Source organism: Carassius carassius, chromosome 22 (genome assembly GCF_963082965.1).
Source record: "Carassius carassius chromosome 22, fCarCar2.1, whole genome shotgun sequence".
Taxonomy (NCBI): Eukaryota; Metazoa; Chordata; class Actinopteri; order Cypriniformes; family Cyprinidae; genus Carassius; species Carassius carassius.
Window position 1 is genome coordinate 31124783 of NC_081776.1, and position 14452 is coordinate 31139234.

At 41.6% G+C, this 14452-nt stretch overlaps 1 protein-coding gene across 1 annotated transcript in view; it reads right to left on the reverse strand.

Annotated features, from left to right (window-relative positions):
• Window positions 1-13508, reverse strand: part of LOC132099286 (guanylate-binding protein 4-like) — a 35348-nt gene extending 21840 nt beyond the window's left edge. The window contains exons 1-3 of the mRNA XM_059505718.1: window positions 13334-13508; window positions 13132-13259; window positions 12030-12139 (exon numbers count right to left, since the gene is read on the reverse strand). Coding sequence (XP_059361701.1) covers window positions 12030-12139; window positions 13132-13259; window positions 13334-13508 — 413 coding nt within the window. The remainder of the gene's footprint in view (window positions 1-12029; window positions 12140-13131; window positions 13260-13333) is intronic.
• Between the last annotated feature and the right edge of the window lie 944 nt (window positions 13509-14452).

The window sequence follows — 14452 nt, forward strand, 5'->3', positions numbered from 1 at the left end:
GACCTACTCATTGTCGAAATCATACTCTAGATTTAATACTGTCACATGGAATTGATGTTGATGGTGTTGAAATTATGCAGCCAAGTGATGATATCTCAGATCATTATTTAGTTTTGTGCAACTTCATATAGCCAAAATTATAAATTCTACTTCTTGTTACAAGTATGGAAGAACCATCACTTCTACCACAAAAGACTGCTTTTTAAGTTATCTTCCTGATGTATCCAAATTCCTTAGCATATCCAAAACCTCAGAACAACTTGATGATGTAACAGAAACTATGGACTCTCTTTTCTAGCACTATAAATACAGTTTCTCCTTTACGCTTAAGGAAGGTTAAGGAAAAAAGTTTGACACCATGGTATAATGAGCATACTCGCACCCTAAAGAGAGCAGCCGAAAAATGGAGCGCAGCTGGAGGAAAACCAAACTAGAGGTATTTCGTATTGCTTGGCGGGAAAGTAACCTATCCTAAAGAAAAGCATTAAAAACTGCTAGATCCGATTACTTTTCTTCTCTTTTAGAAGAAAACAAACATAACCACAGGTATTTATTCAATACAGTGGCTAAAAATAAAGTGTTGACATTTCCCAACATCACAGCAGTAATGACTTTATGAACTACTTTACTTCTAAAATCGATACTATTAGAGATAAAATTGCAACCATTCAGCCGTCAGCTACAGTATCGCATCAGACAGTGCACTATAGACCCCCTGAGGAACAGTTCCACTCATTCTCTACCATAGGAGAGGAAGAATTGTATAAACTTGTTAAATCATCTAAACCAACAACATGTATGTTAGACCCTATACCATCTAAGCTCCTAAAAGAGGTGCTTCCAGAAGTCATAGATCCTCTTCTGACTATTATTAATTCCTCATTGTCATTAGGATATGTGACCAATCACGGAAACTAGGGACACAAATCGGTTCTGGGGCATTTTAAGTTACTCACAGATTCTGAAAGTGTAGTCTCCATGCTTTCCAATGATGTGTAACACATGGACATCTGATAATATTTGGAGAAGTTGTGGCCATTTGAAGGTAGGCACTCAAAAAAGCTCAAAAGGCAGAAAATGACCTCTAAAGATTGTGCAGTTCTCACCTGTTCTCACTGCTGGGAGTGAAACTAGGGCTCATTTGCATCTCATTAAGATAAGCCATACCCCCTTTAAAGCTCCCCCCTAAAGCTGCATGGTTGCATAGCAACGACAGACGCAACGGGAAAAATCGGACCGCATACTATTAATAATAAAGGAGAATGTGCATTGTAAATGTCAGTAATTTATCTTTTTTGACTTTTATAAAATTGATCATAATATATCAGAATGTATTGTACAAATTATAGGTACTTTAACTTTACTTAAGTAAATTTTATGATGAATACTTTTTACTTTTACCTCACTACATTTTAGAGTCTGTATAGGGAGGAGATGACGACAGCCTTCAAGCGGCCTCCTCCGTGAGTAGCAAGAAATGGTGCAAGACCAGCTTGCGAAACTAATGTCGCCAACCAGTCATCATCTAGCTGGCAGACCGAGGTGCAAGAGACCGAAGGGACATGGTGCGTCCATGTCAGGACGAGTGACCATCCCGACCATCGAGTACCAAGGTCTGTCTGTCGGTGTTTCAACTTAATGTAGAGGGCCTTACCACCGCCAAAATGGAAGTCATCTACCATCTCGCTGACTCCCACAAAGTAGCAGCCGTCCTCCTCCAGGAGACACACCGTGACAGTGATAACATCCTCAAACTGCCCGGTTTCCAGCTTGCTGGGTCTACCCACAGCAAACAGCATGGACTTGCAACCTTTGTAAGGAACAACCTTAGTTGGACAGCCACTGGCCAATCTCCACCAGGCTCGAGTATCGAATGGCTGTCCACTAAGGTGCAGACAACAACGGTTGTCAATGTCTACAAGCCCCCACCATCAATGCTGACCATGACATCACTTCCACCGGCACCTGCACCCGCCATCTATGCAGGGGACTTTAACTGCCAACACATAGACTGGGGTTACAGTCATACTACACCAAATGGAGAGACATTAAGCCAATGGGCCTCCAGTGCCAATGCGTTGCTACTGTTCGACCCCAAAGAACCTCCAAGCTTCTTTTCAGCACGCTGGAACACCCACACCAACCCGGACTTGGCTTTCGCTGTGTGGCACACGGCTCAAAAGCCAGAGAGACGTGTCCTGGATAGGTTCCCCCGCTCACACCACCGACCGTCCATCATAAAGGTCCCATCCCTGGTGCAGCCAGTTGCAGGGAAACCCGTCAGGAGATGGAACTTTCGTAAGGCAAATTGGCAGTCATTCACTGAGGAGACAGAAAAGACATCATCCTGTCTCCCAGACCCAGACAGCGCCGACGTGGATGCTGGGTATGCAGCCTACTGCAGAGTACTCCTTGGGGCAGCAAGGAAAACCATCCCCCGTGGCTTTAACACAAACTACATCCCAGGCTGGGATGGAGAGTGCAGCCACCTCCTGCATGTCCACCAGCAGGCAAGCTCCAGGGAGGAAGTGGAAGAATCTGCAACGGTACTTCTGCAGAAGATAGATGCCACCCGAAGTCAAGGTGGACAGAAGTAGTTCAGTCAATTGACTTCACCCACTCCAGCCGTAAAGCGTGGCGGACAATAAACCAGCTGACAGGTAGAACACCATCGACCTCCTGGTGCCCAATAACAGCAAATGCCATCGCATCCCAGCTCCTTAAGAACAGCGGTTTCCCTGATGCCGATAAGAACTTTGCCCGCACAACATCACACCAGGTGACTTCCCTGTGTAGAGCGGCTAGTGTGGACGCCAACTTGTCAGGGGAATTTACAACAGCTGAACTCCAGACTGCCTTGAGTAAGACCAAACAAGGGAAAGCACCAGGACATGATTACATCCACCCTGAGTTTGTGACTCACCAGAGTGTAAGAACATCTGTATGGCTCTGCTCATTCTACTCGACATGCCTTCGGAGGTCCAAGCTCCCGAAGATATGGTGCCGCGCTGCTGTTATAGCCCTTCCAAAACCAAACAAGCCTGCTGAAGACCCCAAATCCTACCGACCCATCTCACTGCTCTGCGTCCCATTCAAAACCCTGGAGAGGCTGATCTATAATCGTATCGAGCCAATAGTGGACCCTCAACTCCCACGGGAACAAGCTGGCTTCCGGCGCGGTCGGTCAACGGTTGACCAGGTGACACTGCTCACCCAAGACATTGAGGACAGCTTTCAGGAAAAACAGAAGGCTGGAGTAGTGTTGCTTTATCTCACAGCCGCTTACGATACCGTCTGGCACCGCGGACTCCACCTAAAGCTACTAAAGATCATTCCCGACTGGCACATGGTGAAGTTCATCATTGAGATGGTGACGAACCGCAGCTTCACCTTAAAGACCAGCGACGGTCAATGCAGCAGGCTTAGAAGGCTGAGGAATGGTGTTCCGCAGGGTTCTGTCCTCGCACCGATGTTATTCAATATCTAGATCCACGACTTACCGGAAACAACATCCCAGAAATATGGTTACGCTGACGACCTGGCCATTATGACGAGACGACAAACATGGGAGCAGATGCAGGCCAGCCTAAACCAGGACATGGACACCTTGGCAGCCTACCTGCGTGAGTGGCGTTTACAGCTCAGCATCGGCAAGACAGTTGCAGCAGCTTACCACCTGAACAACAGTGAGGCCAGACGGGAACTGGACATATTCGTTAATAACAAGCGCCTTGAGTTCCAGCAAGCCCCACGGTACCTTGGCGTACGCCTGGATAGATCTCTAACATTCAAACAACACCTTGAAGAAGTGACGGCCAAAGTGTCATCAAGGGTCGCAATAATTCAACGTCTCGCTGGTACTAGCTGGGGTGCAACTGCCAAGGTGCTTCGAATATCAACAGTAGCTCTCGTCTTCTCCACAGCTGAATACTGTGCCCCAGCCTGGTGCAGAAGCCCACACGCCAGGAAAGTCGACATTGCCATAAACACCGCCCTTCGGACTATAACTGGCTGCCTGAAATCTACCCCTGTCTACCATCTGCCAACATTAGCGGGAATTGCCCCGGCTGGCCTCCGACGAGAGGCTGCTACCCTCGCTCTTGCAAGGAAAGCCCAAAGATACAACTGGCATATCCTGCACAATACCACCACAACAGCACTGCCTCCTCATAGACTGAAGTCCCACCACCCGTACAACAAGGCGGCACAAGACCTGCTCAGGTCCATCCCTGAGGACCTGTCTACAGAGGCATGGCTCGCGGCAGCCTGGAAGCAGGAGTGGGAGTCAGCAGGGCACTCACGAATCCACCGTTACATCTATGACCCTGGAGGCGCTCTTGAAGGAGAGGATCTGCCACGCCGGCAATGGACTCTGCTAAACCGCCTGCAAACTGGGGTTGGACGTTACAAAGCATCGATGAGGAAGTGGGGCCTGGAGGACAGAGCAGTGTGTGAGTGTGGGGAGCCAGAGCAGACCGCTGAGCACATAATCACCACCTGTCCACTGTATAAACCACCGTCGGAGGCCGGCCTCTTCGACGTGGGACCTGAGATGAGAACGTGGCTGAGTTCTACTGAGCTGGTACATTTGATGACGACATACGAAAGAAGAAGAAGAGTCTGTATCTGTACTTCCTGGTTTAGTCTTGGTTTAGTCCTGGTTTAGACCTCAGTTAGTGGTTAGACCTGGTTTGAGTCAAAATTTTAAAAATCCTGTACATTAAACTCTTCATAAATACTTTTACTTTTGACTTATAACGCACATGCTACGGCTACGGATACTTTATACTTTTACTTAAGTAGGAATTTAATCTGATATTTACTATTACATTTACTATTACATTAGTAGATCCTTGTTAAGAATATTAAGTAGCACTTCCTCCACCACTGGCTAAAATTATTAGCATCATATTCAATTCAAGAATGCTAACAGGCAGGTTTACGTGGGCTAAGTCATTCACACCAGTCAATTCAAGCAATTGAAGCATTATTCAAATTAATAGCAGATGCTAACATTACCATCTAAAAGGCCATTATAGTAATGACGGTTTTTGGCAAGTGATACGATGCTAACGATTACAATTAAAACGACAGTCCTGAGCTAGCTAATAACAATAGGTAGATATGGGAAGGTCTAAACATGGACTAAACATGAGATACCGTGTACGTGTTCTTAGAGTGAACACAAAACGACAAACTTTGATGTTTATGGAAACTCAACCCATAAGAAACAGAAAAGTATTCTTGCAGATCTCAATGCCTCCAATGAAATAAGTCGTTCGGGCACACTTTCTCTTTGTCGGGGTCTTGTTTGTGGATGTAACCATCTCCGAAGTTTGCACTGTGCGTCTGTTTGCCTCTAAATGTCCAATAATTTGCATGTCCTGCCACTCTTTTTCCAAAGTTAAAGAATCCAGCCGTATGTTGTACATAATGTCTGGAGAAAGCTTCTGGCTACAGGACTGTCTCCCATGCAGAGAGCTCTCTTTTCTCCTTGTGTAGCATTTACAGTCAAAGTTACGGATTTTCCCCATTTCTCTGTCTTTATCCCCATCAAATGTTACTAACGATATAGCCTCTGATATCTTACGATCCAACTCGTCTGACGCCAGTCCAATACATTCTTCCTCGTCTTCATCTTCGCTCAGTTGTAGATTAGGGATATTATACAGTCTTATTATGCCGCTTTCATCGTCGCTCAGATCGTCTTCAGAATCAGTGAGCGCTTGTTCATAAGCATCCGGCTTGTCGAAGAAGTACTTCAAAACATTTTCGGTGTAACGACCACGGTTCAGCTCGTCTGCGATCATCTTTGTGGCGTCCATCTTCATTGAATTTTGATATCAGCTAGAGCCGGCCAGAGCGCTGCATAATAAGTAGCCACGCTTACCTCGGAGGGCGGGGGCAATAACAAAAGAAACAAAAGCCGGCTTATCCAGTATGGAAATACACACAGACAATGACACGTCCCTACTGCGTGCTAGAATCTCTGAAAAACAAGCCGATTTCAACCTCAAAATGTACGCTTTTAAATATACCAATACTGCTATCTCAAACACGGAGAGGCTTCTTCATGATCTCAACTAACAGATTCTGCAAAAAAACGAAAATCACCAATTTTGAAAAAAAAAACGCTTCTTTCTCATTTTGCTCGAAAGTTGTGCTGCCGACTTGTGTCACTGGTTTCCGTGACGGGTCACATATGTCCCCAAAACCTTCTAACTGGCTGTTTTTAAGCCTCCCATCAAAAAACCACAACTTGACCTCAAAGAACTAGTTAATTATAGACCAATCTCAAATCACCCTTTTCTGTCCAAGATACTACAAAAGGTGGTATCCTCACAATTATATTCCTTCTTAGAGAAAAATGGTATATGTGAGGATTTCCAGTCAGGATTTAGACCGTATCATAGTACTGAGACTGCTCTCCTTAGAGTTACAAATGACTTGCTCTTATCACCTGATCGTGGTTGTATCTCTCTATTAGTTTTACTGGATCTTAGTGCTGCATTTGACACAATTGACCACAACATTCTTTTGAATAGATTTGAACACTTTATTGGCATTAATGGAAGTGCATTAGCATGGTTTAAATCATATTTATATGACCGCCATCAGTTCGTAGCAGTGAATGAAGATGTATCATATCGATCACAAGTGCAGTATGGAGTACCTCAAGGCTCAGTACTAGGGCCGCTACTCTTCACGCTTTATATGTTACCCTTGGGAGATATCATCAAGAAACATGGTGTTAGCTTTCACTGTTATGCTGATGAAACTCAGCTCTATATTTCTTCGCGGCCCGGTGAAACACACCAATTTGAAAAACTAATGGAATGCATAGTCGATATAAAAAACTGGATGACGAGTAATTTCTTACTGCTAAATTCTGAAAAAACAGAAGTGTTAATTATAGGACCTAAAAACTCTGCATGTAATAACCTAGAACACTGTCCAAGACTTGATGGCTGCTCTGTCAATTCTTCATCATCAGTTAGGAACCTAGGTGTGCTATTTGATCGCAATCTTTCCTTAGAAAGCCATGTTTCTAGCATTTGTAAAACAGCATTTTTCCATCTCAAAAATATATCTAAATTACGGCCTATGCTCTCAATGTCAAATGCAGGAATGTTAATCCATGCATTTATGACCTCAAGATTAAATTATTGTAATGCTTTATTGGGTGGTTGTTCTGCACGCTTAGTAAACAAACTACAGCTAGTCCAAAATGCAGCAGCAAGAGTTCTTACTAGAACCAGGAAGTATGATCATATTAGCCCGGTCCTGTCAACACTGCACTGGCTCCCCATCAAACATCGAATAGATTTTAAAATATTGCTTATTACTTATAAAGCCCTGAGTGGTTTAGCACCTCAGTATTTGAATGAGCTCTTGTTACATTATAATCCTCTACGTCCGCTACGTTCTCAAAACTCAGGCAATTTGATAATACCTAGAATATCAAAATCAACTGTGGGCGGCAGATCCTTTTCCTATTTGGCACCTAAACTCTGGAATAACCTACCTAACATTGTTCGGGAGGCAGACACACTCTTGCAGTTTAAATCTAGATTAAAGACCCATCTCTTTAACCTGGCTTACACATAACATACTAATATGCTTTTAATATCCAAATCCATTAAAGGATTTTTAGGCTGCATTAATTAGGTAAACCGGGGCCGGAAACACTTCCCATACCACCCGATGTACTTGCTTACATCATTAGAATAATGGCATCTACGCTAATATTAGTCTGTTTCTCTCTTATTCCGAGGTCACCGTAGCCACCAGATCCAGTCTGTATCCAGATCAGAGGGTCACTGCAGTCACCCAGATCCAGTACGTATCCAGACCAGATGGTGGATCAGCACCTAGAAAGGACCTCTACATCCCTGAAAGACAGCGGAGACCAGGACAACTAGAGCCCCAGATACAGATCCCCTGTAAAGACCTTGTCTCAGAGGACCACCAGGACAAGACCACAGGAAACAGATGATTCTTCTGCACAATCTGACTTTGCTGCAGCCTGGAATTGAACTACTGGTTTCGTCTGGTCGGAGGAGAACTGGCCCCCCAACTGAGCCTGGTTTCTCCCAAGGTTTTTTTCTCCATTCTGTCACCGATGGAGTTTCGGTTCCTTGCCGCTGTCGCCTCTGGCTTGCTTAGTTGGGGTCACTTCATCTACAGCGATATCGTTGACTTGATTGCAAATAAATGCACAGACACTATTTAAACTGAACAGAGATTACATCACTGAATTCAATGATGAACTGCCTTTAACTGTCATTTTGCATTATTGACACACTGTTTTCCTAATGAATGTTGTTCAGTTGCTTTGACGCAATGTATTTTGTTTAAAGCGCTATATAAATAAAGGTGACTTGACTTGACCATTTACATATGGTTTCTAAATGCATTTCCACCAACCTGGAAACAGGAGAAATAAATGAGACCAGACAAAGTCTGCGTCCGTTTTTCATCTCGCTCAGCAGAAAGAGGAAAACCGCAAAGCGGACAAAACTGACGTAAAGCCCCGTGGAGCACAATAAATGCCACACTACCCCCTGCTGGCAAACTCCACAATTACTCCTCGCCTCTATATAAAATGTTTTAGTCCCAGGATTGTGGAACCAGGTTAATTACCCCTGAACAAATATTCAAAAACATTCATTTTAAAATTTCAGAAACTACCACAAATGTGATAACACTTTACTGGGCATCACACATCTTTGCTTATTCACACTGCGTGATTGAGCACCGATTTGCCTGTGATTTTGGGCATTTGTTGGCGATTTCTCAAAACCTGTCGGCTAGCCAAAAACTGGGCTAAAATCGTGCAGTCTGAACGCACAAATGCAGTCTTAAATCACACTTTTTTTCAAAGATGGCTGGTCCTGTGACTTATAGTCAGGTGCGACTTATTTAGCAAAATTTATTTGACATGAACCAAGAGAAATGAACCAAGAGAAAACATTACCATCTACAGCCATGAGAGGGCGCTCTATGCTGCTCAGTTCTCCTGTAGCCTCTCCCTGAAAACATAGAGCGCCCTCTCGCGGCTGTAGACGGTAATGTTTTCTCTTGGTTCTTGGTTCTAAATTCATGCGACTTATAGTCCATTGCGACTTATATATGTTTTTTTTTCCTCGTCATGACGTATTTTTGGACTGATGCAACTTATACTTAGGTGTGACTTATAGTCCGAAAAATACGGTACACGAAACTTGTAAATAGTTAACAACATAGCCTAGATTAGGCCCATACTCTGTTCCCATGTATATAATGTAATTTTTAACTGATTAATTCCCTATTTTCATTTACTTCATGTGTAAATTGCATTTTATTACATTCCGAAATAATAACGGCCGGCCTAGTAATGCTATAATGTACCAACAGGATATTTTTAGTTCCCCTCACTTTACAACAAATCCTTTACATTTAACACATTTATCAGAACAGAACAATAATTAAAAATGTATAATTCTTAATAATTCTAATAAATATAATTGCAGTACAGGATGCTTAGTTATAAATAATAATAACAATAATAATAATAATTTAAAGGAAACTTAAGGTGAGGTTGGGCTCTCATTCTGGAGAAATCCAAACGTTTCTATATTCGTGATGTTGGCCATTTGAAAATAGGCTTTGTAGTTCACACGTGTTTCAGTATCGACGGAAAAAAATCATAATGAACTGCGCGCATCGAATGACTAATGAATATGTGCGCGAGGCACCAGCACGATCAAACAGCTGAAACAGAAAATACTAGATTTTTGGTCACACATAAGGCATAATTCTAAAATGCAAAGTGTTAGCAGTTACAAAAATCAAGAATAATAACAGAGTTCATAATAATTATTTGTAAATGCTGGACCGTTCTCATTTCTCTCTGCAAATGGAACCTGAAGACTTTTTTTTTTACCAAGAATGAATCAAAATCAGCTTAAGACTATCTCACGTTTTGAAATTAACTAACTGTAAATTTTCTAATGCTTTTTAAGGATGTTACAATGTTATATTGTGATGTTACTGTTGTTTTACTTCTTCCTTTCATCTCCATTAACCCTTTGGAGTCTAAGGGTATTTAGAGCTAAAGTCTAATCTCACTGTAATCAGCACAAAATGGGCTACAATAATATGAGAGCAGCATATATGTACATGATTGTGATTTTGAGAAAAAAATGTTATGCGTGGTTATTGAAAAACTAAAAATGTTAAATCACTTGAATAAGGCAAAACAACACATAAAGAACATTGGTTCCCGGGACTTTTGAGAACTGGAGCCTGTAGCCTAGATTTTTTCTTTCTAAATTATGTGAAAATCATCTTGTTTACTCACTCACAGAAAACAATATATTTATTTAAATTTTCTAAGACACTTTTTGTTGGTAAAAGTCATAGGCGAGTAGGTGTCAACTATCATGAATATCATTGTGATTTACACCTGAGAAGACAAAGGCCGCATAATAAGCTGCATATTGAGCCTTTCAGTCAGGTCTGTCACTGAGAGGGAAAAGTTACCAGAAAGAATGTGAGGACAAAATAAATGTATATAATTTTATGTTTGTAGTTTATTTAGAATATATTTAATTATCCCACAAAATAATTTAATATTCACTCACAATTTTTAGCATCATTGCTCCGGTCACACACTGATTTTCAAAAAAAAATTGTTATTAGTATCATTATTATTATTAGTAGTATTAGTATTAATGTGGAAGAGAGCTGAGAATATTTTTCAGGTTTTTTTTTTGATAAATTGAAAAAACAGCATTATCTGTTACATTTGTTACGGTTACATTTATTTGTTACATTTATATTATTTACATCAAGCTTTTGTATGGTATGGTATATATTGTTATTAAAACTTCATAATATTTCAATTGATTATACATTTAGTCAAGTATTACAGTTTGGAAAAAGTCTAACTAGTAATATGTTTACACGTTATGTGAAAACTAGTACAAGTATATAAATAAATAAAAAGAGACTTACTCATGTTTATGATCTCTGCTGAATAAAGTGCTTCATTCTTTTTTTTTCTGAGGTAATCCAAATCTCATATCCTGAGGTAATCCTCATAAAATCTTCTTGGGGTGAATTATGTCTTATTCCTCTCAGCGCGAAGCAAACAGGAAAATAAAAAAACTTGAAGAACAGTCTGGCTGCGTTGTCTTGTGTTGTGTGGGCGTATTCAAGCCACGCACTTCAGTGATACATTAGAATCTAAATATAATTATAATTCATTATAATCTCATTAGAATCTGAATAGAGCGTTCAGCGTGGGGGCGTGGTCACATTTGAAGATAATGAAGGGAGACATGAAAGCCTGGACATCGCGTTGTTTTCATATGGATTGCTTTATCACAGAATATTTGTTTTCGGCGGCACTTGTTTAGTTTAAAAGTAGATATGTCAAGCTTTCTATAGATATCTCTCTCATGTCTCTTCGTTGAGTATTCACGGAGTTACAGTTCATTTTAATGACGTGTTTGTAAATGAAGATCAGCGCAGACAAAGGCTGCAGACAGCACACCTTGTTTGTTATCTTTATTTTATAAATGCACAAAGTTTTGTTGTTATTATGTCTGTATACAAAAAAGTAGACCCTTTAAAGATTCGATTGATGTATTGCGCTTATCTGTACAATCAAAACTGAAATCGTAATTTAAGTTCGTTTTGGGGTTATCAGGAGAAAATGGCTCATCATGCGTATACACATGAATCGACTCAAGAGGATCAACCAACCAACATTTTACAATCAAATTCAGTTCGCAATCCGTCCCTTTGCGCCACCTGCTGGTAGTTTTGCAAATGATTTTAGCACGCGACTGACTTGCAGTTAATGCCGTGACCCATTCTGGTCGTCCGCCAACTGTACGTCCTATGTCTTTACAACAGAAGATGATGTCTGGATATTTTTTGAATATTGAAAAATCTTGTTGTTTTATAAATGTTTAGAGTGATTTTTAATAAAGAGTTTGTTTGAATACTGCACAGGTATCTATAAATGTTCAGAAGGATACTGTAGATCCATGACAGCCTTGTTGTCAATCGTCCCTCGACTGTTGTAGACCAGAGTGCTGCTGAGTAACACAGCCAGACTGAAGATGTTGGTGTCATGCTTTGGGTCACCCTGTGAGAGAGAACGCTTTTATTTCATTATCAGCATCACCTGATAGGTTTTCTATTTTGACCGATAATTGTCTTAACTAGGACTTTTATTCAGAAGCTCACGTTCTCCATCTTTATTCATTTACCTGTTTTACACTGAACTAAATTATAAACGCAACACTTTTGTTTTTGCCCCCATTTTTCATGAGTTGAACTCAAAGGACTAAAGACTTTTTATATGTACACAATATGCCTATTTCTCTCAAATATTAAATCTCTGGATCGGCGTATATAACACCGTGTTCCAGTTCCTGCCAATATCCAGCCACTTCACACAGCCATTGAAGAGGAGTGGACCAACATTCCACAGGCCACAATCAACAACCTGATCAACTCTATGCGAAGGAGATATGTTGCACTGCATAAGGCAAATGGTGATCACTGACTGATTTTTGGACACCTCCCTCCCCCCACCCCCCGTACAGTAAAACTGAACATTTTAGAGTGGTATTTTATTGTGGCCAGCCTAAGGCACACCTGTGCAATAATCATGCTGTCTAATCAGCATCTTGATATTCCACACCTGTGAGGTGAATGGATTATCTCAGCAAGTGCTCACTAACACAGATTTAGACAGATTTGTGAACAATATTTGAGAGAAATTGGCCTTTTGTGTACATAAAAAAGTCTTAGATCTTTGAATTCAGCTCATGAAAATTGGGGGCAAAAACAAAAGTGTTGCATTTATAATTTTGTTCAGTGTAACTGTTTTCTGCATTTGTAGCCTTCGTGAAACACTTGCACACTTTGCAGCAAACTTTAAATCCTTTATTTCAGTTTCAGGTGCTCTGATATAGAAGCACCTTATCTTAGTCTTTCAGCTTTGAAAAACTGCACAGAGGAAACACTCATTAAACTTTTATATGAATATGGTTATCTCTGCTCTGAGAGTGAAAGTATTCTTGAATCCATGATGCTAGTTGTGATGCTAGTTGTGTTTTCGTGTTAGATCACCTTATCCACGTCTCCGAGTCCCTCTGTGTCCAGCAGCACTAGAGTGGTTCCTGCATTAGTGGGATGGGACACACACCACATCCAGATACCCTTCGTCTTGGACTCAATTGTGCTGCCCAGTGCAAACCCTGAGGATGACAGTGACTTTAGTGCCTGTAATGTCATTCACTTGAACTGCATGATTTTTGCGGTGAGCGCTAACCTGTTTGCTTCCCAGCGAGGCGGTTCATCAGGTAGGACTTCCCGGTGCGGTAGAGCCCCACCACAGCCACCACCACCACCGGCTGCTGGATCTGCTCCAGGATCTGAAGAGCTGACTGCTGCACACACAGCTTCCCAGCTGAGTCCGTGTCAATGAAGCACACTGGTTTATCCATCCTCACTGCCAACACATGTGCACACTTTAAACTCTTGAAGAACTGTTGTGTAAAAATACTTGATGTGGATTGAGAAGTACAAGTCAGTCAAAAATGGTAAATTTGGTGGCTTGGCCATTTTTAATTTTCCTAATTAAAATTACTCAAAGATTCCACATTTTTCAAATAAAGACAAATAAAGACAAATTGGGGCCCGTTCTTTGTACGTCGCTAACTCAGTTAGCTGGATTTGATTGTTAACGATTTGGCATGACAGCAGCTCATCCCAGAGTTGCTGTCATAGCAACAGATCTGTAAACTTAAACCTGGTTTAGGAGCAGCTTATTACATGTAAACAGGATTAGATAGCATCTTTTAAACAATAACTGATACTTAAAATATGTCCGCTGACACTGCTACTTTATTACAGTCAAAGTGTCTGGGTTGTGTTCCCTGGGTTTCCACTAGGTGTCCTCCTTTCTCACGGTGTTTTTCTCCTTATCACTTCCTGTTCCCTTATTTGGTCACCTTCCTCCTGTTTAGTAATTGATGGTTCCCCACCTGTCTCCTGTTCCCTCATTATCCTTCTGTGTATTTATACCCGGTCTGTCTGAGTCTGTGTTACGGAGTCCTTGTTTAATGTTCATAGTTATTCATGTTCGTCGCTTCTTGCCTTGCCTTGCCTTACCTTGTCTTCGTGTCTTGTTTATGTTGGATTTGGATATTCTGGTTTTGACCCTGCCTGGACTGTTTACCCCTTAGGATTACCCTTTAAATAAATGACTTACCTGCAATTGGATCTCTCCGTGTTTATTGTATCACCGAACGTGACAGAAGGACTCCGTCACAGTAGGAACCAGCGGTATGTCATTTTTCCGTTCCCCAGCCAAGATGGCGGAGCGGCGAACCAAGTACCTTCGGTTGACCACCCTCCGCCAAGAGGGCAATGAAGTGGGTGCCCTGGC